Source organism: Cardiocondyla obscurior, linkage group LG23 (assembly GCF_019399895.1).
Source record: "Cardiocondyla obscurior isolate alpha-2009 linkage group LG23, Cobs3.1, whole genome shotgun sequence".
Lineage (NCBI taxonomy): Eukaryota > Metazoa > Arthropoda > Insecta > Hymenoptera > Formicidae > Cardiocondyla > Cardiocondyla obscurior.
In genome coordinates this window covers 1,906,347-1,933,426 of record NC_091886.1, presented here as the reverse complement: position 1 = coordinate 1,933,426, position 27,080 = coordinate 1,906,347, and the positions used below count along the sequence as shown (strand labels likewise).

The 27,080-nt window shown below is 45.5% G+C and overlaps 1 protein-coding gene across 9 annotated transcripts in view; it reads right to left on the bottom strand.

The window, feature by feature from the left end:
• Nucleotides 1–414: 414 nt before the first annotated feature.
• The window catches only part of Prosap (SH3 and multiple ankyrin repeat domains prosap), a 104,523-nt gene continuing 77,857 nt past the window's right edge, over nucleotides 415–27,080 (bottom strand). For 4 of the 9 annotated variants that reach the window (XM_070671309.1, XM_070671310.1, XM_070671312.1 and 1 more), the window contains 14 exons: nucleotides 16,784–16,909; nucleotides 13,448–13,628; nucleotides 12,850–13,169; nucleotides 12,152–12,416; nucleotides 8,509–9,184; nucleotides 7,931–8,163; nucleotides 6,926–7,102; nucleotides 6,430–6,700; nucleotides 6,138–6,339; nucleotides 5,705–6,014; nucleotides 5,407–5,600; nucleotides 5,061–5,234; nucleotides 3,705–4,008; nucleotides 415–3,427 (listed from right to left, as the gene is read on the bottom strand). In XM_070671309.1, coding sequence (XP_070527410.1) covers nucleotides 2,196–3,427; nucleotides 3,705–4,008; nucleotides 5,061–5,234; nucleotides 5,407–5,600; nucleotides 5,705–6,014; nucleotides 6,138–6,339; nucleotides 6,430–6,700; nucleotides 6,926–7,102; nucleotides 7,931–8,163; nucleotides 8,509–9,184; nucleotides 12,152–12,416; nucleotides 12,850–13,169; nucleotides 13,448–13,628; nucleotides 16,784–16,909 — 4,665 coding nt within the window. In that variant the 3' untranslated portion in view covers nucleotides 415–2,195. The remainder of the gene's footprint in view (nucleotides 3,428–3,704; nucleotides 4,009–5,060; nucleotides 5,235–5,406; nucleotides 5,601–5,704; nucleotides 6,015–6,137; nucleotides 6,340–6,429; nucleotides 6,701–6,925; nucleotides 7,103–7,930; nucleotides 8,164–8,508; nucleotides 9,185–12,151; nucleotides 12,417–12,849; nucleotides 13,170–13,447; nucleotides 13,629–16,783; nucleotides 16,910–27,080) is intronic. The other 5 variants (XM_070671316.1, XM_070671313.1, XM_070671314.1 and 2 more) reach the window with 5 other exon arrangements.

The following is a 27,080-nucleotide window of genomic DNA, read 5'->3' as shown; positions in this document are numbered from 1 at the left end:
TGCGTTCCCTGCGAGGCGCGAATTAATTGGTAACGGAAGTCAAACCCCTCGTGCACGAGAGAGGTTTTTTTTCAGATGGAATCAACTAATCACGTCGGAGCCGTTAAAAATCACAGAGTTTCACGTCGCAGTGTCTTGAGTCTTGCCGCGCGACAAGACCGCAAATACGCAAACCGGTAATTTTAACGGTAATTCCGCGATGCTGGCGAGGCGCCATCGCGTACCTCACGAATTTTCCGCGGCCGATTAATCCCCGTCAGGGAAACGACCCGCACAAGGGAACAATCCTGTGTTGCGCGTCGTATATATATATATACATATACTATACATATATAAATACTTTATCGGTACGTTTTAACAAAGAAGTTAAAATTCGCGCACAGCGGCAATCTCCGGATTCTTCTCGGTCCGGAATTCTCTCTCTTTTCTTTTCTTTTTTTTCTTTTTTGCGCGTGCTGGCGGAGATCTCAATAAATTCGTGCGCAGTGACACGGAAGAGAAACAAAGAACAACGGAGATGCAAAAGCAACAACTAAATTACAAATTGTGTCCAGTTACGTATCATCGTATCACGTTGACTCTCTTTCTCTTTCGCGTGTTAATTTTGATATATGACTATTACATTACTTTTGGCAGGAATGTCGTAAATATATATATATATTTATCTGCCTATCGGTGTACGTGTTTCGCAAAAAAATAAGAAGAATTATGCTACGTAAAATGCGATTTTTGTCTTTGTCCAGCATTCGTAAAGGCGTAGAAATAATTAGGAAGATTTAATCTGTATGTGTGTGTGATTGTGTGTATATATATATATATATGTACAAACTTGCAATTAATTTGCAAGAAGATATTGGGCCGCGCTTGTCCGAAAAGCTCGAAAATCAGATTCAAACATCTATTCATTTTTAACTTTTACCAATTTTGCATTTGTGAGACTTTTTGCCCTGTACGACTTTGATTCTCATGTTAACTCGACGATAACGTATGGGACGCAAAGAAAATTTCCCCGGTTCAAGGAAGCTTTTCACGCGGATGGAAGGAGTACGATTTACTTTACACAGGCTGGAATAATGATGGTGCATTATAACGAAGTATAGTGCTACACATTCTTTTGTGATGCGACTACGTATTTTTTTCGGAGGGGCTCACTAGTGGAGCATAGTCGCCGTATAATTAGAATAACAATGCTCTAACAATAATATTAATAATATAATAAACTCATAATACTAATATTAATATTTGCAATTATAAACTAGGAAGAATCTCTAATGACTTCGCGAGTAGAGCTTTGTGATTAGGCGTTTGAGCAGTGTCTAGACACGAGAGAAACTAAAAAGAAACCGCGCCTGTTCGACATTTAACAACTAATCGGTGATTTTCGTGTGATCGTCACTGAAATCGCCGTCAACGCTTCATCGGCAAGAGGGAGGATCGAGAGTGAGCGAGGACTACTTTTGCTTAAAATTGGTTTAGAAGCGACTTCGTGAAAACTGCCGCGACAGTTCCGTGTTCTCGGAGCAATGAGTGTCGTGTTGTGTAAAAGTATTAAAACACACCTCGTAGTTCGTTAAAAACAAACCGATATGCATCGCACATTCACGCGTCTACAACTCATGCACGCGTACACGCATCATATGCATTTCCTTTCGTTCAATCTTCCTCGTGACTGTTCATTATCTTCCTTCGGAATGTGTATATTTGCTCTTTCGTGCCCTTAGGCCGCTCACGCTCTCTTTACGACGCAGCGAATCGGTTTGTGGAATCTGCCGGCTCACTCACGGACAGGGTGACGATGAACAAACTTATGGTCGACCGTGCGCTCGCGTGTGACAAACCAATCCTCTATTTGCGGTGCAATCGGACGTACGCTCACACTCGTAAACTTACTTGGTAAAAACGCGCTCGATAATCTCCTCGGTATACTTCCTATGACGCTCGATTAGAATACGATTTACTCTTGGAAAAAAAATCGTCCACCGCGCTTTATATACGTTAGCGCGGATCGTCGATCCCTTCTTTATCGAATCGGTACAGTCTAAATTGAGTGCGCTTACCGCACTATGATCACTACCGAAAAGGCGGAGAGCCTCTAAATATATTGACTTTAAAATCGCGATGTACGTGTTAAAAATTCTCTTTCTGCCGGTCAAAAAGTAAGAAATCATCTGCTGCTACGATCCGTCGTTTTCTCTTTACGGCAATCGACCGCCCGACGCCTTCACCTGGTTCCCGGCGGCCTTGGGAATCGCGCCGATTATCTTGACGCGATTCTGTGCAGTCTGCTGCGTTTGCTGCTTGTTATCGCAGAACTGTGGTGGCGGCGCGAATACCACTACTTCCTGGTCATGACCGCCTGCAGATGGACCGGCATTGAATTCCGGCGGCGGCGGTACGAACAGATCGTTGTTCTGCTCTTCGGCGTCGGCTTCGATCGGCGGTGGCAACTGCGCTAAACTGACCGCGTGCCTGGTCAGCAGACCGCTACCGCCGTATCCCGGTCGTTTGGTCTGATTGATCTCCTTTTCGATTGGGCCGCCGCCAGTCAACAGAGTCGTACCTCCCGCTGTCGAATGTTGATTGCTTTCCTGATTAGCCAGATTCCGTGCAGCGGTGTCATCGAAACCCATCGGCGGGCCTACCGGCACATCCTGATCCGAGCTAACGCCGCTCGAGCTGTTATCGCCGTCTTCGACGAGCGACTGTTGCGTCTGCTGTAGAAGAAAGTCATTCGGATGACTTTTGGACGACTTAAGCTGCGTACGTACTTTCTGAATCTCCTCGACACTGAACGAGTGTGGTAACGAACCGCTACCCGACGAACTCGAGCCAGATGTGTTAGAGTTGCCGGACGTCTCCCGCGTCGCTTCTAGTTTTTCTCGCGCTGCTGCCTTTTCCAGCTCCTTCGCGATCTCCGATTCACCGTCTTCGTCCGTTTCATCTTCGCCTTCGTCGTTTTCTGATTCCGACAAACTGTAATCTGGCTCGGGAATTGGCGGCGCCGAAGTGGGTGGCGTTGGCGTGCCGTTTGCACCGGACGCGATCGACGAGAGGTTCGTAACAGACGAGCTAGTGGTCACGACGGTTTTCTTTTTTCGCTCGCGAATACCGGCCGTACTGTGACTCCTGGTGGTTTTCAATGGCTGCGCGTACTGATTGTTGATCGAATTGGTACCGTTTCCGTTACTGTTCATGTTAACGTTGATATTCAGCGCCTGTTGGCTACCGGTAGACTTAAACGTCGCACTGCTCGGCGGGCTGCGTAGACTCTGGGATTTTCTCAGATGCGGACGATTAGCCGGTAAACTACGCGAGCGGTATCCGACGGTCTTCATATCTTCCGGTGAGGCGTACAGCTTTGCGCTATTCGACGGCCGGAAACTCGACATTACTCCATAGCTGCCATCAATTGCAGCTGCCGCGAGTTCTGTTTTTAACAAATATAATATATATTAGCCCCAGCAATATTCTATCTGCATTTACATTAAAATCGTTCTAACTTAGTTTTTTTTTTTTCAGGCGAAAGTCGGTTAATTAAAAAATGTCCTCCGCATGAGAGTTAACATATCTTTTCTGCAATAAAATACTAAAGAAATTAAAGTATTCTCGATTAAAAATATTTATTCCAAGTAAAGTTTGTAAAATTATTTAAACGTAAAAAAAATTATAAACGAAAAAAATCAAAGAACGAACTATAATATTACCTTTGACTTGTTGAATATGCGCCATGTTATCATAGACTGAGGCTGGCGTAACGACGTCCGGCACGTTCGGACCGACATTTACTTTGACGACTTGTCCGACTGGTGGAGGTGGCGGTGGGTGATTCGGTGGTGGAAGCCCATTTCTACCGTTCAAGGCGTTCACGTCTTCCTGGCTTCTGTGACACTTGGGCGCCAGAAGAGATGACGATTGCGCTTGCACGTTGAGGTCTGGCGTACTATGGAAGTCCCTATGAAGATCGGAACCGCCGCCTAAGCCACCGAAGAAGCGCACTCTCGATTGTGACTGCAAACGTAAAATCAAGAGACTCGTACAGACTGCATCTGACAAACGCCTGGCGTCATTACTTTGCCAACATGGAAAAACTTGGAGTGTGAAAAATTTTTACAGAGTTGCAGATTTAAAACTGGGCGGTGAGGGGACGGAGGGACAGAGTGTACAAACGGCAAAGGAGCCATTAGAGGTGTAATAGAAGGACGAAGCATATTCCTGCTAAGCGTGAACTCCAAGCTACCGTGACCAACTACCATTACTGCTTCAGCGAAATATCATTTAAATATATTAATGCTGCGAAGAACGTAGACGGTTACGTATCGTTAGCCTTCCATGCTTATAGAATCAACCCTGCAGAGAGCGATTTAAGGTACTGAGGTGAAACCTCTAAACTTTGGTTAAATGCAAATGCGGCAATTAGTTAATCATACTTGAGGCGTGAATACGAAGCTGTAGGTGGTACCTAACGCCCTCGCGAGCGTCAGATTTCTTTTCATTTAGCAAATGACTTAGTCACCTGAAATCATGCAAGCCATGGACGAGCTAGAAACAAAGTATTTTCGATCAGTAATATAAGTAGTAGTCCTCGTCGTCTCGCCCGCACCAGGGCCGCCCTTTGCTGTGCGCTCGCACCGGTTTACGCGCAAACTATAACACACATGCAAAAGAAAACAACCACCATTACCATTGCAGAGAAGGGAGCGTTCACCGAACGCCGTGTTGACGCTATTGACGGCTGGTGGACGTTTCTTACGGGGTATCCTTAACCGCCGAATTGAGTATCAATTAATTACTATCGACGGGTATGAGATAAGAGGGAGATAAGAAATAAAAGACACGTCTATTAGAAACTAAGGGACGATCAAAAGTAGTTGTCTAAAGGGGTGTCGGAAAGTTTGATCAAAACTACTAGTAGAACGAGGTGAACAAATAAATTAATAGCATATTATCTAGGGCAGCTTTCACCGAAGGGCTTATTGTCAACTATAAGGTAAATGTTAAAAAGAGAAACGCGAACGAGAGGGCGAGTGCGAGCTCGTAACTGAGTGGCAGGTCATCCTTACTTTGCCCTTGCGCTTCATCTCCGCTACGCTCGCGTACACCCTGCCGGTCTTGGCGGGCGACGAAGGATGCGACTTGGTGGACTGACCAGTAGTAGTAGTCTGAAAGTGAGAGGAGCTCATCATGGACGAGCTGTACTGACCGCCGGCGCTACCCTGCTGTCGCTGAAATAGTTCCTGGAAGAGAAATTAAAGGACGAAGCTGAAGCCTCGGTCTCGTCTCGTGCATACAATGCCATTCAATTCGAGGACAACGAGCGCCACGGATAGTTTCTGTGATCGAGCGAAAGAAAAAGAGAAAGGGGAGCATGTCCGGCGCGCGTGCCGCAAGCGGATGAGGGATAGTTACTTCGAGTTCCGCGGCGGTGATTCTGCTGGACGTCGGGCGCGATCGGATGCTAGCTGTTCTCGGTTGCACCGGCGTGTTTTGACCGGTGTTTGCTCCGATTGTCGGCTGCTGCGGCATGTGAATCGATTCCGCGCTGCTCGACTTAGCGTCGGTCGATGCGATTTCGTCGCGATCGTCTCTTTCACCGCCTCCTTCTACAATAAAAATTGTAAATTATATTAATTAATTATTAATTTAATAAATATATATATATATATTTTTTTTTATTATACGTTGAGATTAATCGCTAATGTATTACCTAATCCCGCAACCATCGATCGCGCTCTCGCTCGACCCACGCTTAACGTGGTCTTTGGATCTCTTCGCGGCGGTACAGGAGCTGGAGACCTGCCGAGGGTACCGCCGATTACGACGTTATTGTTACCCTTGCGTGGCAAGGTTGCGTACTGTCTCTGAATCGGTTGACTAGTTGGCAACGCGGCTGCTGACTGGGAATTCGGAAGACTGATCACCGGCGAGACCACTGTCATTCGCACCAACTCTCCCGATTTCCTTATCAAATCGACCACGTGTTCATGGGAAGCCGTCGTCACGTCCTCCCCATTAATCTAAAAAATTCGCAAGAGAATTAAAATATAATAAAGAAAGAAAAAAATTTACAATAATTACTTTTAATAATAAAAATATTTTATTCTCGTCATATTTAAATAAATTAATATCTGCATACTCACTTGAATAAGAAAATCTCCTTTTCGAAGACCCGCTAAATCGGCCACGCCTCCTTGATCGACGTCGTCGAGATATTGTAACGCCGGGTACTTGGCAGACGGCGTGAGTTCCATTAGCGGCGACGTGGCTTTGGCACCGCGCAACACGAAACCGAAGCCTTTCCTCGACCGATGAAGAACAACAGTGCGGGGCTCCGACGTAACGCTGAAAGGTTAAAATCATTGATTGCATTTCTCACTGAGTGCAATTTAAGCGCGAATTAAAAGAAAAAAAAAAAAAAACGACGGTACTCACGGCTTCTTCAATCGAGGCGCGGTGGCGAAGTACTTGTGCTGCGACTCTCTACGGCCGAGAACTCGATTTCGCGCATCTCTGGCGGGCTGCGGACCTAGAGGTATATTCGTGTGACGTAACCGGACCTCCTGAACGCAATGCGCGGGGAACAGGCCAGTGCCCTGTCCGCGCAAAACTCCTTCCAGGAGGCCACAATCCGTCGCACCGGTGACTGTTAAAAATAAAGAAACAAAAACACGCTTGCTATCAAAAAAATATTTCTGGACGTTACCTATAAAACAGAAATTGAGAGAGACAGAGTGAGACGGCGGTCGTCCCAAATTTACGGGGACACAGGTTGTTAATGACGGTACCAATCGTGAAGAGGGGGATGGGGGGAAGAGTCACGGAAAGTCACAGGACATCGACCGTGCGACGTAACGTTGCCGTCGATTGCGAAGTCAATGGAGCTAGACGAAAGAGAGGAGTACGTTTTTGCTGAATTTGCCTGGTGTACCTTCAAGGATGTCTCCTTGATTGATAATCAGATGGCCGGTGATCCCGCTGCTGTAGTTCTCCACGCAGACCACCGTCGTGCCGGGAATGGATAATGAATTGGTCGTGTCGGACTGCGACGTTCCCACCCCGGAACTGTCGCTGATCACGTCGGACGCTGTGTCGCCGAGGCTCTTGTCTAAAAATCGACAACGGTCGGATATACTCAGCCTGATGCCTCGTATTCGCTCCCTATCGCCTTACCGAGCGATTAAACGCCATGCAAATAAATTCCTTAAAAGAGACAGAGAAAGAAAAGAAGAAGAAGAGAGAGAGAGAGAAAGAGAAAAAAAAAAACGTCTAAACTCTTAACGCTAAATCAAAACTTCAGCGCAAAAAAACCTCGGTCTGAGAAAAAAAAAAAAATCAGCTTAACTCGGTTTCGCCTATAAGAGAGTGTGTTTCTACGACGGCAAAGAGCTCTAGAAATCGCCAGTCGCGTTCACATTCGTCGCATCCTAAAAAGGCGGCCGCTAATGAAAATAAGCGCAACGTGTCTCTTCACGAGCGAGATTTCGCTCGGCTCGCTCGCTAGATTGGCAAGGAGGAGCCAACAACTCGGGATCTCTAATATCCTCGGGGACACCAAAAAAAACGGAAACATGCACGAACCATCAAAGCCATGTGGGATGTCCGTTTAACTCTCTCGTCGTATCGTTTGACCACCTTCGCGCACCGCCGACGGTTTTTGGTGGTGATGGTATCACACAAAACATGACGATGGTCCATCATTTTATGCGCGGTATGCTCGACAAAAGAAACAACCGTCCGCTTCCTTATATTTTTGGCCGATGACTTTCTCGTGGAATCTGAGGTATCTATTGTATTACGACGTTCGTGTTTTCGCAGTATTTGTTCGTGGATCATCGAGGAGCAGACTCCCTTGGTTCTGGTCCCCTCACCATCGTAGAGCGGGGGGGCGCAGAGGGTGAATTGAAGGGAATAGAATGAGAAAAGAATAGTGTACCTGTGACGATGCTGGCCGAGTCTTCGCCGGACGGCTGATTGCTGCCTTCGGACAAGCTCGAGCTGGCCGAGCTGAAAGGCGCTAAGCTCCTGCTGCTCGGCGACGGCGACGGCGGCATCTCCATCTGCGTTCTGTGCATATCGAGGCGATGCTGCAGCTCGAGCCGGTGCTCTTGCAGCCTCGTCAGGCCCTCCATTCTCAAGTTCGAATAATTCTCCGCGGGGCCCGGCAATCTTGAAATGGTGCGTACAACTGTTAGGTACACCGGCGATCAATCGCGCTTCGCGCCGACCAAGACCAAGGTTCGCGTGGCGATACAATTTTTTTTTTTTTTTTTTTTTTTTTTTTTTTTTTTTTTCTCCAGTCTGTTACGCACGCGGATCGGTCCTGGTCAGGGTGAAGCATCGTTGACCGCGCGAGCGTACCGAACGAACGTGTTGCTGCTTGCGAGCGTCGACCGCACTCGAAGCGAGAATTATCTTGGCCGAACTCTGATGAGTTCCTCCCACCGCGACTTAATCGCGCTTTGTCCAGCGATCGGCGGCGCTCGCGCGCACGAGTTTCTTGTACATGCTTACCTCACGTTAGGATCTCTCAAGGAATTTGGACTCTGGTACTCCGACGTCAGTCGGTGCCCGTTCTGTTCGGACGGTATTCTTGGTAAATCGTTTCTGCTCGACTCTACGGACGGTACTCTGACGAAGCTTCCGTGGTGGCTCGACTCGGTCGTCTGACCGACGATCGTGATCCCACCGCCGGTGGAGGGATATTGTTCCGTGGACGGTACTCTGATCAGCGTGCTAGCGGTCGGGTACTGCTCGGTGGACGGTACTCTCGTCAGGGCGGCGTCGTATCGCTCGCCGGACGAGGCCCTGCTCAGCACAGCACCGGCCGGCGCGTATTTCTCCTCCGATGCGACCCGCACGAGCACGCCGGACGACGGAGGTGGTGGATACTGTTGTTCCGTGGACGGTACTCGATTCAGGCTCACAGCCGCCGACGCGGTGGTAACGTACTGCTCGGCGGAAGGTACTCGCGTGATACTCGAGTATTGTTCCACCGAGATGGTTCTGGTAAGGGTACCGGTGGTACCAGCACCGGCGTTAGACGCCACCGCGTGCTGTTCGGTGGACGGTATCCTGGTGAGGGTGCCCAGATTGCTCGCTGAGCAGCTCGTCGTCATCATCGTAGAGGTGCCACTGAAGGCCACCGATCGTCGTTTCGGGTTGTAGCGTGGCGGCCCTTTAAACGGTACTGGAAAATCGCAAGGGTTGCAAGGTTAAGTAAAGAAAGGATTACTTAGCCTTACAAGAGAGTAGGCCGCGTGCGACGTACTTCGCCGTACTCTTCCTAGCAAACGTCGACGCGAGTTCTTCAGGGGCGAATGAAAATCGTCGATTGATATCACAGTAGTTAGTACTGAGCGATTAATAATGACCGGTCGAAAATGAATGCGAGCTGGAAAGAGACTGAACCCTAAACAGTGTAAAATTTTTTTTCTTTACACCGACAAAATGTACTCGATATAATTTCTACGTTAATTAAATTTCCGCGCTTTATTTAATTTAATTCAATAAAATCCATGAGGATATTTTTTCTCAAAGCTTAATGATCGTTGAAATCATACTATTTTTTTTTTTTACTGTCTAGGGTTAAAGGGAGAAATTACACGTGTATTAAAAGCCGCGTGGTTGATGAGGGTGATGTTTCGTGACCGAAACAGATATCGAACAAATCACTTAATCGACGAGCGTGTTAAGTATCGCGATGGCATTTATGCGCCGTCATTATCGGCGTTTAATCGACGCGCGAGTGATAGTCGCGTGGTTCGTACATCGTACATTATGTTTATTAAAACGAGGAGTTACAGCTTGGGGGCAGGGGCTCCGAAGAGGGCTGATCGATCTTCCGATATTCCGGCACGGAAGATGGACGCGTGAGATTTTTGCAAAAGCGATCTTACAAGCGGTCGCCGTGTCGCACACACAAGTACGCACGCACACACGCCCGCACGCAGAATGTTACTTCGTGATGGCGATGATGGTTATTGGCTCTCCCCGGGTAACCCCTTCGGACAACCAGATATTGCACTCGTCGTTTTAGTACCGACACGTACCGAGCGTCTTAGAATCGACGGAAAAGAAATTAATAACGTTGCTTCCCGCGGGACTCGGAGTCGTCGGAGAAAACTACTCTGGACGTTAATAATTTCTGAAATATAAGTTAAATTGAGAAGCCCGTATCATCCAGTTTATCTACCCGTATTTAACTTTTAAATAAGAATTGTAACGTAATTGGCAAGTTAATTAGAAGTAAACTTAATGCCGGCGGAATTTTATTACATTTTTAATTTAATTTAATTTATTTGATGTAAATAATAAAAATATTAAATATGTAAATTCGAATAAAAAAATTCAACGGAGACAACGTTAACTTTTCGTCGATTCCGGGGCGCTCTGTACAATTGAAAAAGCGGTAGAAAGCACACGCAAGGATAATGACTCCATCCCCAATCTGTTGTATCCGTTTTGTGCGATACAATGTGCTCGAGATTACGGGTAAGTTTCGTCGGAATACGTCGTGTGCACAGATGGTCAACGTCGCCATCGCAGGATCGTCGGAACGAGCTTCTTCAGCTTCTTCCCGGACTCCGAGAACTCCGACGACCCGCGGGGGCCACGTTGATTCACAACGTATCTCGAACTACCAAACATTACTAGTCAAGACATTCTTGCAAATTCAGTGCTGCCAGAAAAAAAATATATATAATCCAACGCGCCACCGTTCAATTAAAAAATTATTTCCAAATTATTTTCTCTAAACGTAGATTTTCAAATAAATCTGAAATAAAATCTAACAAAAGCCGGAAACGAATGTAAATCATAATTAATAATAAAATAATTTTTTAAAAGTAACAGAATATTTTATAATAAAAAATGTATCGAATTTACATTTTATTCGTCACGTTTTATTATCGCGGAGTGAAAATAATTCGTTAAAAAAAAAAAAAAGAAATTTGACATCCGACTTCTTCCGATCCCGGCAACACTGATCCATTCGACAGTGATCCAAAAATACAGTACCATTAGTTACTGGAAAGCAATCTATCAAAAGGTAGTGTCGTTACTTCTCCGCGATATCACAAATGTACTCGACGTCATACACGACCATCACCACCAAAAATCCCATGACAAATGATTTAAAATTTTTTTTTACTTTACTCGTCACACAGCACAGACACAAGGTAAATAGAGATACATCGACAGACGTCACGCTCACAACGCGCCTCGCGTGTAATATACAATTTCAGAAGCACCTTCTAAGTAACTACGATCGAGAGAAGCTACCTACTGATGCCTACCTCTGTATTTACGGGAAAAGCAGCGTGCAACATGCTCATGCTCATGCCCAACTACAACCATGCCGTAAAAGCGTACGTGGTTTATAGGCCACGATCTCGTTACTTATCAGATAACACTCGTGGACGTTATCGCGTCGCACGATCGCGGCATATGCGACTTTATTTTAACAAACAAATCGCCGATGTTCCAGATATCGGTCTCAAAATACGCAACAATATCGGCGATAACGCGATAACCGCTATTTCTAAGACACCGACGACGTTATAAATTTATTATTAATGCCAATCGCGGGAAGATAATATCGAAAATTATATCGGATCGTATCGACGAAGCTTCTGAAACGCCGTCACGTTCGCCGCTGAATCTCGGCTCTCGGCATTGAGTTTCGATTTATCTCTAATAAACGGTACGCGCTCGCGAAGGAGGAAGGAGGGGAATTAGAATCCGACAGCCGCACTGATACTTTTTCGCGGGTGTGGTTACTGAATATGAAAAAAAAAAAACCCCCGTCGAGTAACGAGATTACGGTTATCCATCTTCCAAGTCCGTTCATCCCATTCGTGATCCCGGAAGGACGTTCACCGGTTCGGCGTTATCATCGTTGCGCGAGCAACGAGCCGCCGAGAACGACGGAACAATATTCGAGAGAGAGAGAGAGAGAAGGAGAGGGCAAGAACGCGGAGGAACGGAAGGTGGGAAGGTAGAAGATCGTCAACGTCTGTCGTTTATTCTTGCAGCATCATGCCTCGACCTCTCCGAGCGAGATTCCTGCGCCCGGATGTACCTCGCGCCCTTCGCGCTCTCCCTTTCCTCGTCGCGGAATTTTTTTTTCACGCTCCGCGCGACGTTCGTGACTCACCGACTTCCTCCGATTGATAGTTCTTGATGACTTCGGCGAGCTCCATATTGCCCGCGATCACCGCGACCTGGTACGGCGTCTGGTTCGCGTAGTTTAGCGCGTCCTTCTGCGCTCCCCTGAAGAGTAGCTGACGTATGCACGAGGCGTCCGTGTTATTCACCGCGCACACGTGCAGCGGCGTGTTGCCGGACGCGTTGCGCGCGTTCATGTCAGCACCGTAGAAAAGCAGGTGGTCCAGATGCTGCACCAGATTGTTGCGACATGCCTGCAGACACACGGGAGAGTAGACGCGTATTAAGCGCGGAAATCATTCAATGGAGCTCGGAGCCAGCATTCCTCGCCGACTCCGCGAACGGCGCGATCTAATTTCAGTATTTTTCTTTACGCGTAGAACTTATGAATGAAGCCCGCAACGGGTAGAGTCTCGGTATCACAAAGAAATCGATACCAAGCGATAATTTTTTTTTTTTTTTTAATAAAATTCCTGTAAAATAATTACAAAGAGTTATCTGATATTGAGAAACTGTATTATTGCGATGATAAGGAGATAAAAATTGTTATCAGATCTTATCGAGAATCGTTTAAGAACTTCGTAAGAAACGTGACACTTCTTGTGTTCTCCTACTTCTTTAGCGTTTTTATAAAATCCCGTTTTGATATCCCAGCGGGGAACGTCTATAGAAAGAAATGAGCAAAACCTGATGAACTTCCTGCCAGCCCTGAAGATCCTGAGCTCCTATCGTCGCGTGATCGTGAAGCAGCGTTTCGCAGAGCATCGGATCGGTCTTGTAAATGACGCTGTAATAGAGCGGCGTCAACCCCTTGGTATCCTTGTAATTTGGACTAGCACCCAGCTCCAGAAGTGTCTTCACCGCCTCCAAACTGTTTCGCTCGACGGCGCGGTGCATCGCCGTTAACCCCTCCTTCGTTCGGTAATCCAGAAGAGCACCGCCGTTGACCAACGCAATTATAACCTTAGATGGTTTCTTCAGGGTCGTCGCCAGAGTCAACGGCGTCTCTGTAATCAAGAACAATAAAAAAAAACTCCATTTTCGGTCGCCGCTTCAACAGATTCGCGCCGCAAAAATATGAAAGAAATTATTTTCGTTCCGTAGGTTCGTATTATTTTGCAAAATTAACGTTTCAACTTGCGAAATTTAATTTGTTAAATGACAACGCGACGGGGCGCGTTAATGCAAGAATTATTTTAAGGGCACGCAGAGTATTTGCATATCTCGTTGCGGAAGACAATCGCACTCGCGTGTAATCTTCTCGCAATCGCGCATGCGAAATTACCTCCTGTTTCCTGACAATGGAAATTAGGATCCAGCCCCTTGCTGCACATCTTCGCGATCTTCTCGACCTGGCTGCTCTGCACGTAATCCAATAACCTTCGTAAATTCGTCCTGGTGTGCATAGCCTTGAGCTGTTTCTCATCCAAATGCAGCATCTTGTACACCCGCCGCTTGTACTTGAGCTGAAAATTTATTTTTGCGGTGACACCGTCGCTTTACGAGCGCGCGAATTAGCTGGCAATTACCGTACGATTATTCTAGCGGCGCGTCGCTTTCCATCTCATCGATGTGAGAGCGTGAAATTTATCGCTCGCTGCTCGACTCGCGAAGGGTTAATTATTTCTATATTACACGCGGTAACGCGACGAATCCAATAAAACCGTAAAGCAGTCGATGGCAAGATACCCGGATATTTCATTCTCCGACTATTCGTCGCGTGCAATTTGCCGCGGTACAGATCCTAGGGAGCACTTATGTAAATACATCGTGAGAGACGAGCATGGATATCGCGTAAATGTATCTCGTCACCGGATCGTCTCACCTGGATGGTTATAATTGCCGTTTTTTTTTTTTTTTTCTACAATGTACTATGAATACGTTCGTCACGCGTACTTTTCTGTTATCCATGAATACGCAACAAACCGGATGTGACATAAGATACCGCAACGTGGCCGCGCTCCCGGGAGAACGAACCCGTTTTACTCTTCTTCTCATCTCGCCGTGTAAAAAAAGTCGCTCTTGTTAATTCAATAATCATCAATCCGTAAAATAAAACACATCTCGCGCTCGAGCGTATAAAATTTTACGCGTTCTGAATGAACGTAATCCTTCAACGTTAGCACCGTTATTGAGTTAGCGAGATCAGCTAATGCTAATGACGGCGGCCAGCACTTTTTCTCGCGTGCATAATGGTTCAATTTATGAGATCGCCGCGCGCGTAATTTATTTAATCGCGCCGGGGATAATGCTGCTCTTCGTGTGGGACAGCTTTGTGAAAACGGTGTCGCGGGGGAATCACGTTCCGTCATCTGACGCGCGCGCTTCTTTTCGAGGCGACCGCCTGGCCGCGTTGCACACAACCAATAATAGCGCGATAAAGACCACTGTGCCAGCACGTACAATAGTAACGCCGGACGCGTAAGTGCATCGCTCTGCCATCATCATCGCGCGAATTGCATCTCGCGGACATCAACCGGTTACACATCGCGCTATGAATGCGGACAAACGCGCTGCGTGGAGGCTCGATCTAACGGTGCCGCTTATTCCAACATCCAGCCGGGAAGCGAGCGTCGATATTTAAGGGTGAAAAAAAATAGGAAAAAAAAAAAGAAAAAGAAAAAAAAAATGAGAGAACTGTGCGGCTCAATCTCATCACATTCCGTGAAAGTCCGCCAGAAGGATTCGTTTATCCTGCGGAGTAAACGACAGGAAGCAAACACGTCGGGTACATAAATAGAGCAACCGCGGCGAAGCTGCAAAGTAAGATTTTTTTTTTTTTTACGCCGAGCTTGGCGGAATGCGTCCGCGAGATGAAATCGAGAAAGAACGCATAATTCATGCCGATCTTGAACGGATTTTCGAATGCCACAACTTTCCCGATTAATAATTAATTATTCCCATCCGCTCGCGGCTGACAGCCGCCGCCGACACGCGGCCGTCAATTTTAATTTTTCATTCACGGATCGGCCAAAGTCAGGCTTGTCGCCCACGTCCTGTTCCGATTGTCGGGACGGGTACGTGCCTCGTGCAAAATAAATGGACCGTCAGGTGATCAAAAGAGCTGGCTCGAATTAAAGTGGCCCTGAAATTAACTTCCTTCGACTTTCGTAACGAAAGTGAGTCGGAGATTGACAGCCGAGATCGATTACCGTAATAAAGAAGCCTTGTTAGCACGAGGATAACATTACAGCAGAATACGAGCGATCTGAAATCGAGAGCGGTATTTCCTCCTTTTCTTATTAAATTAATTTGGAATATTACATAATTTAATAACTCCTTTATTTTTTTTTTTTTAATTATTGTATTAAATCTCGCGACGGTTTGTCCAGATAATGATCCGTAAAGCCATTGTTAATTAAATAATATATAACAAGCAAATCTTGATGAAACGTGATAGGCTTAAGAACTCACAACGCCTGTGTTTACGGAGAGAATGCAGGCCCGCTGTAAAGGCATTATTGTTAAGACTCGGACGTCCGCGACACGTCCGCAGACTTATAGTTTTCAAAACCACCGAAGCCCCCATTGTCCGGCGGGGATCTCGCTGACAGGCGTTCGTTAAACGCGAGTTTTTCGCCGACGGGCCCCACGTAATTTGTAACTCGTGCGAGGTGAATACGGCTTAAAGACTGTTCAAAGAAGCTGTATGAGTCAGCCGTCCCTGAAAGTGAATCTCCCGCGACGAAGCGGGGACCGTGCAGCTGGCACGGTGGAACCGATCAGGATCGGCCGAAGAAGAGGAAGAAAAAGAAGAGGAAGGCAACTACGACGACGACGGCACGGGGAACCCGGCGATGTGGACGGTGATGAGAACTAGCACCGGTTACGCAAGAAAACCGCGGGATAGAATCCAGATCTCGTTAACCCGGGACCGGATTATTTGTTTTTCGCAAATCCCCCGTTTCAACAGTCATCGCCGCGCCGGTGCGAGGGCTACGCAAGAGCGCGTGGATTCGTCGCACCGCGACCACCGAGTGATTTATGTACGCCGAGGATAGCAAGGATCACCGCGATGATTAATTACATAATACGCACTTCCGCGACCTCTCTTTTTCATTACATTGCGGAAACGATTAACGTTGCACGGGATCTTTAACTCGAAATTGAAGACGATGTAAAGGAAGCTGAATGTACGAGCTTTCTAAAATTGACTTGCAAAAAAAGAAAAAAAAAAATGTTTTACCGAATAACGTGAAAGAGTAAAAGTGTCTTTGCGTAAAATTTTCGTCCAATTTCGCGCGCGTGTAACGTCCTCGCGCAAGTCCAAAAGAATATACAACTGTTTTCTCAATATTCAGTTTAGAAACGTAATTAGATCCTATCAGGCGTGAAGTGGATCTGCTGACAGCTTTAATGCGCACGCGAGGAAGTTACTTAACCCTTCCGTTACTAAAACGGGAAGCCTCTGCAGTACGGTACCACATGTTACTAAAACCAACCGACGATCGTTCGATAAAAATAAATATATATATCTGACTTACATATTTGCTTCTTTTGCAGTTGTAACAACGAATGAAATTAACGTGATATCTCGATGTAAAAAAATAAATATAAAAAAAATAAAAAGAAATAAAATACAAAAGAAGCAAAAAAAAAAAAAAGAAACGCGTTTTCTTACCTCCAGATACCCGACAGGTCCATTGAAAGGATAATCGCCGAGGCGGCGCTCCTCGTCCAGGAATTTCCCGGCTTTTCCATTCACCGGCGGGCAGAAGAGGCCGTAATTGAAGCTCTCCTTCAGCTCCTGCAAGGCGATGAAATTTTGTCATTAAGGCACAGGTGAATCGCACGAGAGAGGATCAGAATGACCCGCCACCCCCACTTTTCCGTTTGACATGCACGTAGCAACATTAACGAACGAGCCAAAATCATGCAGGCAAGACTTAAGTGTAAGATCCGCAATCGTTTCGCGAATTAATTCTCTTTTCAACGACAATCATGCTCATTTAATAATCAAAGATAATTAATGGATTGCCTAATATTAATATTACATATGGCGCACTCAGTGTGTACACATCGCAAAACATTAATATCATTAATGTCATTAATATCCACTTGTTTCCATAATTTATTTCACCGATCAAATTTATTTGGAAATTATAATTCATCATTTAATAAAAATAATTATTTACGGTACAGAATTTTATTTATTCGTCGCATGAAATTGTACGCGCGTGCATTATATATTTGCAATTATGTATATTTTTAGCGACTCGTCTAAGTAAAAAAAAAAAAAGTATTTCCGCGTTGTGTGCGATTATAAGCACGCTATAAATTCTCTTAGGTCAATATCTTTCGTATTCATAGGCGAATAATGTGCGGCGAACTGTTCCTCGCCTATGAATACCAAACGAGGACCGGGGAAAATCAATTCCCGATTGCATTAATAGTATTTACGACGTTCGACGGCGCCGGCGAATTTTTTTTTCTCGCGGTATTATAATGTTTAGTCGGGTAACGACTCAAGATAGGCGAAAAGCGATGTCGAGGAACAGCACGCGTGCCACGCACACCCGAGAACCGTGTATTATCACCACGTACTCCGCTTATGCCACGCGAAAGATCGGCGACGATGCGAAGGAAGACGGTCAGACCAACCCGACAATCATGGCAACAATAGCCAAGAGTACAACACGTGCCAAATTAAAGGTTTCGTTGAAGAAAAAAAAAAAAAAAAAAGAAAAGCCGGGAGTCTCCGTACTTTGCCGTGCCGATGGGCGGAGGTGTGGTCGGCCATGGGAAACCCACGAAACGTAAAAAAAAAATACAAAAAAGGCAGCTGACGTACGAGAAAACGGATATGAACATTTAGCGGCAGATGCTTTAACGTTTTTTATTTATGCTGTAGAGCATCGATACCTAAGCACACTTATGATCCAATAAATATTTTATAAAAAATATATATTCACGTTGCGGCAAAAAATTTCTTCGATAATTACAACCATTATTATTATTATTATTTATAATTACGTTATTAACTGGCGAGATTTCTCGAGCAGGGAAATATCTTGTGGAAATAAGTGACATAGCGCACGTTCTAGACGAGATTATAGGAAAGCAATTGTACTTCACCATTTTTAAAGGCTTCCTCCGACTACATTCAAATGCTTTGCTCAAGGCTCTTATATTTACGAGTAATATAACGTCCTCGTTTTGCGTTTGATTCGTTAAGCCGGCTCGATGTGTCCGTGACATGCTCGTCAGTGGTTTCCTCCGTCTCGCAAAGCTTCGTGGGACGTAATTGCAATTGAGATTTGGAACGCGTATGAATAAAAAGACAGAGACGAAAAAGCGGTCAGATTTTTCTGTCAGATTTTATAAAGTTGTACTTTCACAAATTTCCATATTCTATTTAACGAATTCTTCTATTTATTTTTTCTCCTGTTTCTTTTTTTTCTTTTTTTTTTTTCACCTGTCGGAAACTTTCTTATCTACGACGGAGTTTCGTACAGCTTATTCATGAAATGGAAATAAGCAGTACAGATTAAATAAATGAAGTTAAAGAGAACAACGTTGTCTCTGAAAACCGGGGCTCGCACCTTCCTTGATTTATTGATCAACGCGTAAAATTCAACTTGCCTAATTGGCGTAAATTGAGTAAGACAAGGCGCATAATTTCACGGAGCGATACCGAGAGAAAAAAGCCGAGATACGCAGGGACGTGCAAGCATTGTTCGCTCGTGTAACGCTCACGAGCGATTCGCCGCGGTTACTCACGACATTCCTGACAAAAATGAAGCAGCCTGCCAAACCGGCGCTCCTACTCTAATTAGTGCCGCGGTAATTGCTTCATAAAGTTCCGAGAGGCGGCATAATCTCGCCATAGCGAAACGTGCCTTCGAGTTTCTTCGATTACCGGAGGAACGGGTGAAAGACAAGGTCATAGGAACCGAGCGCGGAAAAAGTCACCGATTAAAGGTAGAATCGAGGAGAATTAATTGCCATTATTATCCTTTTTCGTCGATACTCGGAGGACTATAAAGAATCAGCCTCTTCGAAAGGCGCGATCTCGAGAAGTCCCGTCCGTTCCATCGAATAAATTCTCTCATTTAAATAATCCTTTTCTGCACGTCCTCTAAAGGAATTTCTTCATTTCCGCATGTCGTAATTTGTCTACGATATATTAATCCGAGGAAGGTAGACTTTAATGAAGATACAGATCTCATCTTCGAAGAGAGGGAGAGTCGCTCGCTCTTAAAGGCGGCTTCTAAAGTCTGCGCCGAGGTTTCATCGATACCTCTCGTGAGTTCGCGGACGAAAAATATCCCTCGACGTAGGTCGACCGCATTTTTCCGCTCGTCCTTTCTGGCTCGCGCGCGTGCCACGTCGTAGGCGAGGTATGTACGAGAGAAAGAGGGTTTTTCCTCGCCGCGTTAAACGGCGGGACTCTTTTGTACGGCCCTGTATGGGAGAATAATGGCCGAACCGTGTCTCAATCGTGCTTTATGGGATGTAATTGCGGTCTGGCGAGGGGGGGCCAGGCCTTGCCGATGTTTAAGCTCGGCCTGACCAGCGCCCCGCGTTTGCCCGCTCGCTCGCACACGAGCGGCCGCGGCGACGAGCAAGGCGGATAGGAGCGTTACGGTTTTAACCTTCGCAACGAAGCACGAAACGAGTTTTCGTCTTCTTCGGGCGCGCCTTCGCCTTCGTACCGGAGGAGATCACCGCTCGCTCTCGCGACCGATCGTCATCGTTGAACTCGCGAATTTCTCTCCTCGCGACGACACCGCGCGGCGGTCAAAAGCACTCGGTATTTTTTATTTCACGCGTTCTCATTTTATGAGAATAGATTCCCCAATAACGGGAGTCCCTCGTGGAAATGTAAAGTGAACGCGAATCTCGTCGAAATTCCACGTTTGTCCTAATAAAAAGTAAAACACCGTGAAAAGTGCTAATATATTCCGAGTAAAAGGCGCTCCGCTTAAAATCGCGTTATTTAGATTCGCTTATTTCTCCATTTCTCACGGAAGCGGAGGTCTCGATTCATCCGGTAATAATTACGGGCGAGAATTTGATTCACCTATCTACCGGATCTTGCTCTACTTTCCCAGGGAGACGATCGGTACGCGTATCTGTTGATCCACGCGATACGACAACAGCAACGATTTATGATAGCCCGTGCAAAAAAAAAAAAAGAAAAAAAAATGGGTGGGCGACGAGAAAGGGGAAAACGAAAACCAAGGGAGTAAACGGGAGAGGGTGGTGAACGGACACAAAGGCGAAGTGGAATCATCCAGAGTGCCGGACGCAGCATCGGCGTTAAAGAGGAAATACGACCCATAAAATTTCGATCTACGCGCCGGAGAGAGACTGCACCGTGGCGAAAAAGAGAGAAGGAAACGGGCCGGCCATGGCGGAATACGAAATCAAATTGCTGGACGCATCGGAAAAAAACAGTCATCGAGACTTTAATAGCGGTTCTTTGGACATCCTCTGCCTTACACGGGGCTGCGTATCGGAAGAGAGATTCGAGTGAACGTTCGATTACGAGCTCTGCGATCATGTGTAGTTACGAGCGAACAATAAAATCGTCAATGATAGTAAGCGACGCTAAGAAAAAATAAAAAAATAAAAAAAAACAGAAAGAAACTAGCGGTAATCTTGTACGATAATCGAAATTATCAATCGCTTCGCGCGTATGATGATATAACACGCCTTAGCATTACGATATTTTTATCGTGTTCCCATTGTCAACAATGTGATAAAAAAAAAAAAAAAGGTTTGCTATTACAATAATATTAATTAACACAGTAACAACGCGGTGATCCTAGATTTAAATCGCGCGAGGGCGCCTTTTGTACGGCCATTGATCATCAAGATTGAAGACGCCGGCTGATCTGACAATGCGCGATAAGACTGCCGTTTAATTTGAAACGATCCTACGGTCCAACAATGCGAGTGCATTCTGCGAAGCGCAAATATTTATCTGGAAGTTTATTCAAGCATCTTTCTGCCGCGTCCATCAAGCTGACTCACACCATTATCGCAAAAGCGATCGACGTACTACCAAGCCGTATTGAGATCCCGCGATACCGAGCCCATAAGCCACGTGGAATCAGCTTTCGAACAAAGGTTAATGACTAATCTCGATAAGATAAAGTAATACCTTTCGGAAAATATAACGATCGATTTTTTAACGATTATCAACATCATTAGCCGGCGCCCGATTGAATGTCTTAATGGCGCGCAGCCCCACCGCGTTTTCATCCCCGAAAAGTGAAACGAGAAACGGCGCGGCGGAAGAACGAGAGAACCGTTCGATCGGAAGAGCGTGCGGGGGAAAACTACGGTGAAAAAGGAGAATCCCGCTCTTACGGGAAGACCGCTGTGACGAGAGCTGACGAGAAGATCCTTTAGGCACCTTTATTGATTCTTAAGTCCATCGTCGCTTTTTCTCGCGTCAAACTGGTTATTAGAACTGGTTCCGGATTCGTCATCAGTCGCTATTATTGGCGCTTAACAGCGATTATCGCGTCCTTTCCTCGAATCATATCGCAAAAAAGTCGCTTTAATTTCTCAACCGCGTAAAAATTGCCTTTTTATTATTAGCCGGGTAAAAAGTGAATCCCGTGACGCTTATCGATATACTTCGAGTGGACGTTTTTCGCGTCGACGGAAATTCTTTCGATGTTCAATCGCGCGCGCGATAAATCTTATGAAGTAGCTTTAGAACGTTTATTAGTCGACGCGACTGAAAAATGGCGTAAGATTAAATAATTAGATTACTTAAATGATTAATAACGGGAGATAAATATAAATGACATGAATTAATATGATATAATGCGCGTCATTAACGAAGCCATGTAAATTGGCACTCTTTGGGAGCATAGCCGATACGTTGCACACTTTCACTGTCCCGAATAAAAATTCTAGAGAATCCTTTCGCACATCTTATTATAGCGATACTTTATGGGTATCGTATTCATTAATTCATCACGCTCGATAATTAGCATTCGTTATCTCTGAATTACGACAGCAATTTCGGGTGCTTTGAATACGGTTCTTTTTTTACTTTGTATAAAAATAACATGTTTGCGAGTATATTACAATTTAAAGAAAGAAAAAAAAAAAAAAAGAAAAGAAAAAAAAGAAACCTTTTAGGTATTAGCACGGGCGAGAATAAGTTCGCAGGTATGATTAACGTGACGTCGCGTTTTCGTCTCGAGACCGCCGCCATATTCAACGTCGAATCGAGTTTCGTCAAGTAACTCAATTTTCTAGATCGCAGAATCGAGTCAGCGTCGTTCCACCGGTAATTGGCAATCAATTCCGGAGGCCGACGGGCTCCACGTGGCGGCGACGATATTTCGATCACTGACGCTACCTATGAGGCGTGTTTTATTAGGCAAATTACACTTTCTGCAAGTCATAACTTTATCGTGTTGCGCAACAGCGATAAATCGTCGCGGATTAATTCTTCCGACGGTGCATGAATAAAATATGCGAAGTAAAATCTCGCGTATTCTACTCCTCCGGAATTAATAGCCGTTCCATTTTGCATCGGGATAATGAAGGTGCAACTGCAATTACCATTTGAAAGTTAAGAATATTTAGCGACGGCAAATCGACGGCGCGGAAATAAATAAAATCTCCCTCGGTATTTTTATCTGCTTTATCTCGGACTTTATACGGCGTAACAAGGGGTGAAATAAAGAGCGCCGCCGACAAATTGCCGCGCTCGATAAGGTTTTTGTGCCACTACGTAGCTACTACACTGTTCGGCGCGATTCAGGTTGAATTATAGGACGATTATCAGACTCGTTTCGTGCCGTGGATACGTTTCCGTACTACGGCACGGTGAAGGGCCGGCGCTCCCGTCCGGTAAAGGGACCGAAATTCCCACCGCCTCCGCGGAAATGAATGGATCTCGATTTTAATCAACCGTTAACTACATCGTTAGCAGCAATTCGTACATAACTTGGAAACCGCGCGCGCGGTCCGCGCGGCGCGTACACGTTCCGCGGAGAGGTGTCAGCTAATCAAACTGGAAATTACACCGACAAACTGCGCGCGAGAGCCGCGCTACGCTAGCCCTGGGATGCGGAAAGTTAGCTGAGCGACTCGCAAATTGGCGGATATTGGCAGACGGCGAGAAACGTTTGGCAGAGAATTTTTGTCAATTAACGGCGGGAAGTTCGTTATCCGGCATGGAATGTCGGCGCGGCTTCCACCGAATCTCGCCGTGTTGTTTCCGCGGCAATCTTGCAGCGAAATTATTTTTTGAAAATTAACGAAGCTGAAACACCGAAGACACGGCGAACCAAAAAATAAAAAAAAAAAGAAAAAAAAAAGAAAAAACAACGACAGCGCGTCTTATCGCAAAAGTAATTTGTTAACGCAAAATTATTCGTCTCTTGAAATTCTACCGATGTATTTCCCGCAGCATTAATTCGAGATAACGCATAGAAAAAAGGGTGTGCGGAGCATCGATTGCCGTTTGGCATAATTAATTGTGGCGACTTTATGACGAATGACGATTCTCATCCCGGCTTACGGCATGGAGGAGAACGGCGGATCGAGGCCTGACACGGAAAGATTTATTTCTGCGGTACGACTCGATGTCGCTGCGGCATCCGAAGAATCGCATTTGTATAGACTATTTATAGCGACGGGGTATTTGTCTCGATAGAGGCCTGGACGCAACGCAGTGGATCAATCTTGCACTGAAGCACGTTCGACATGTGTATACGAATCAAGGTCTCGAAATAATTGGATTCTGAGGACATCGCGACAATTTAAACATTATTTCAATAATACCAACAAACAATGGATGTATTAAAAAAAAAAGAAAAAACCTTTCCTTTGAATTACGATATATTTTTACAGATAGAATAGCATAACGCAATGCATTTAAAAAGCTAAAGACTTTCTTCCAATTCCGCGACATTGATTCTTTCATGAATAATAACCGCTTGTTGCTTTACACGGGCTTATAGTCAATTTAATCTCACGCAACAAAAATAGTCCAGAATCGATACTTCACCTTATAGGGAAAATGGAATCTGTTGCGCGAAGCGTTGTCACATTATTCAAAAAATAACATAAGCGAGTAAATTAATACAATAACGTGTGAGTGAATTGCAATTAATATTATAAATTAATTAATATCGTTATAATCGTTATATTATCTTTTTTTTCTATTTTTCTAAAGATATTTTATTAATTTAACAAAAAAAGACACGTGTAAATAAGCACACGTTTATCAATGCATGTGTGTTAAACTGAGATCTCGATTTACTAAGCTTAAATGACTCTGCGGATCACTCGTCTCTGCGAAATCATCGCTATTGAATAACTATGTAGGTTACGCGGTGCCAAGTGCAAGATTGACAAGTCGTCTTATAACCGTAACGTAAACCCTTCCCGACCGAGAAATTAATTTCTGTGCCACCGGAATATCAACGCGGTCACTGCCGAGGATTTCATTTACTGCAAAAGTATTTCATATTTTTTGCATCAAAAAATAATTGTGAAAACAATCCAGAAGAAATTGTTCGCGATGGAAATAAGTTGAGCTAGGTCAAGCAGCGCAACGAAACGGTAGACGTACGATTTACCAGGTCAGTCTCTACGATTCCTTCAATCCATATCATAAGTAATGCGAATAACGATTCACCGAACGAAGTATAAAAGGTATAGAAGCGGTAAAGTATACTTAACATTTTCGATGATCACGCGCGCGTTCCGATTGACGTCGCGCGATTTTTCTTTTCGGCCGCTGGTTCTGCACGCGTGTGAGATATTCACCGTGCATGCAAGGTACACAAAAGACGGCGGGACCAAGCAGCGGCGCGGAGCCAGGGCGAACGGAGGCGGAGGTGGAGACGTAGGTGAAGGAACGTAGGGGAGGGCTACGTACAAGGAATTCATGAATACGAGATTGCACTCGAGGAGCCCCGGGTAAAAGGCTGCTGCAGTTACTGGCTACTGCCGCACGGTTAGATTCCGCCGAGACTGAAAGAAGCGACGTTATACACAAAACGAACCGAGAAACGAACCTTTCCCTCTTTTCCGTTGCTTTTCCCCTAAAGGGAAAGCCTGACTATGGACGTGGACGAATGCGAGTTCAAAATAGCGCGTCGTATTCTTTTAATGTATCGCTAATCGTTCCCTTTGAAAGGGAAAAAGCAGAGTTTGTCGCTCGATGATATTTTGGATTAAGTTATTAAACCTTAACGAGAGATAGAGAGAGTATATGTAGGATATGTTTAATTTGATTTAAAAAAAAAATAATAATGCTCAAAATTGCATGTTTTTTTATATAAAAAGAAAAAAAATTGAAATACGCGACTTTAACATGTATCCGTATAAAAATTTATTTAAATTTGAAGCGAGGGGAGATTGTTTTCTGCGCGCACCGCATCGCATCGTGTATGTTAATTAAAGTGATAGCTCTAAAATTACTTCGCGATCTCGTAGCAAGATTGTCATCGGGCAACGCGCGCGAGAAATGTGTACACTTAATAAACGTTTAATAAGCCCCGCGCTGTTTCTTTCCTCTTTAAGCAAGTCGCTATGGGCGTTTTTCGTGAGAATGGTAAATACTCGTTGCTAAATTGAATGCGCGGCAAAAATGTTTCAGGAATGAGGACGATCCGCCGCTGGCGCTCAAACCTCGTTTGATCCCGATGCCCCGCGAATCGCGTATCCTCGAAAGAGTCCCACCCGCCAGGAACACCGGCAATTACGCGAAATAAGCGACAACGCTTCGGGTTCCTCCGAGTTACCCGACAACGACGGCTAAAGGAGCGAGATACAGTCGAGCGCTGTACCTCGCCTCTTTTCGAGGAAGACTACGTGTCCTCGCGGATGCTTCTCGCGTGTCCGCATTCTGAATAGTTTTCCCCGCGACGAAGATCCCGCGGCTTCGATTGAGACTCCTACGATTTCTCGATCTCTACCCGCGTAATCAATTCCGGCGCGTATCATATTTTTTAAAAACTACGCGTCTTTTCTTAGACCCCGTTGAAAGAATAGCTCTGTACGAAAGTACATTAAGAAAAAATCTTTTTATTTACTTTGCGATTTTCGTGTTACCGCTAATTTTCTCGCTTCTTAAGTTGAGTATTCTTTTAAAAATCACGATCGTCCGGTTCCGACGAGGTCGTCCTCCAACCGAGCGCCGCGGAAAACCTGGCCATCCATCTCCATTCGATCTATTCCCGTACCCGGTTCACGGCATACGATCGATATAAATAGATCGATGTAGTACCCGCTCAACAACTCGCGCGCATTTGTTCCGTGTCGACGGCAGGGCGGCGCAGGATTTGTCGATCTTGACGCAAGAATCCTCCGTTCTCTCCGGTTCTACGTCTACACGCTCCTTCGAACGCGAGATTATTCATTTCCGGGTTATGTCATTTTATCCGACACGCGTCCAGGTATGCGGACGTAATCGCGCGCGCCGACTTGAACTTGTTTGCGGAATCGATAAGCCACGTGCGAGGGCCAGCTATGCCCGTTCGCTGGAAATCGATTTAATTGTCGCTCCGAGCATAAACGTTTTCCGTACGTAGAAAACGCGCGTGCACTCGGAACTCGGTAATGGAAACAGAGCGGATTAAGTTCGAAGTGGAGCGCGGAGGAAATGGAACGCGACGTGGCACATATTTCGTAGCTGGCGAATAAACGCCGCTTGAAAACGACGCGGCTGAAAACCATATTGCCCGCAAACTTTTATCCCGTCCCGTGACTTTGGGCACTTTTTCCACGGTGCAAATTATCTACCGATAAAGGGAGCGTTATTACATGGTGCGGGCGCGAGAAAAACATGCGTTACAAAGTGACGACGCGTAGATAGCCCGCAGCCGCAGAGAAAGGGGCGCGATTCTATCGGAAGTAAAGAATGATCTTGGCTCGCGCAATCGTGGATCACGGTGATCGTTTACGCCTACGAAGGGTCCTGCCTTCTACGG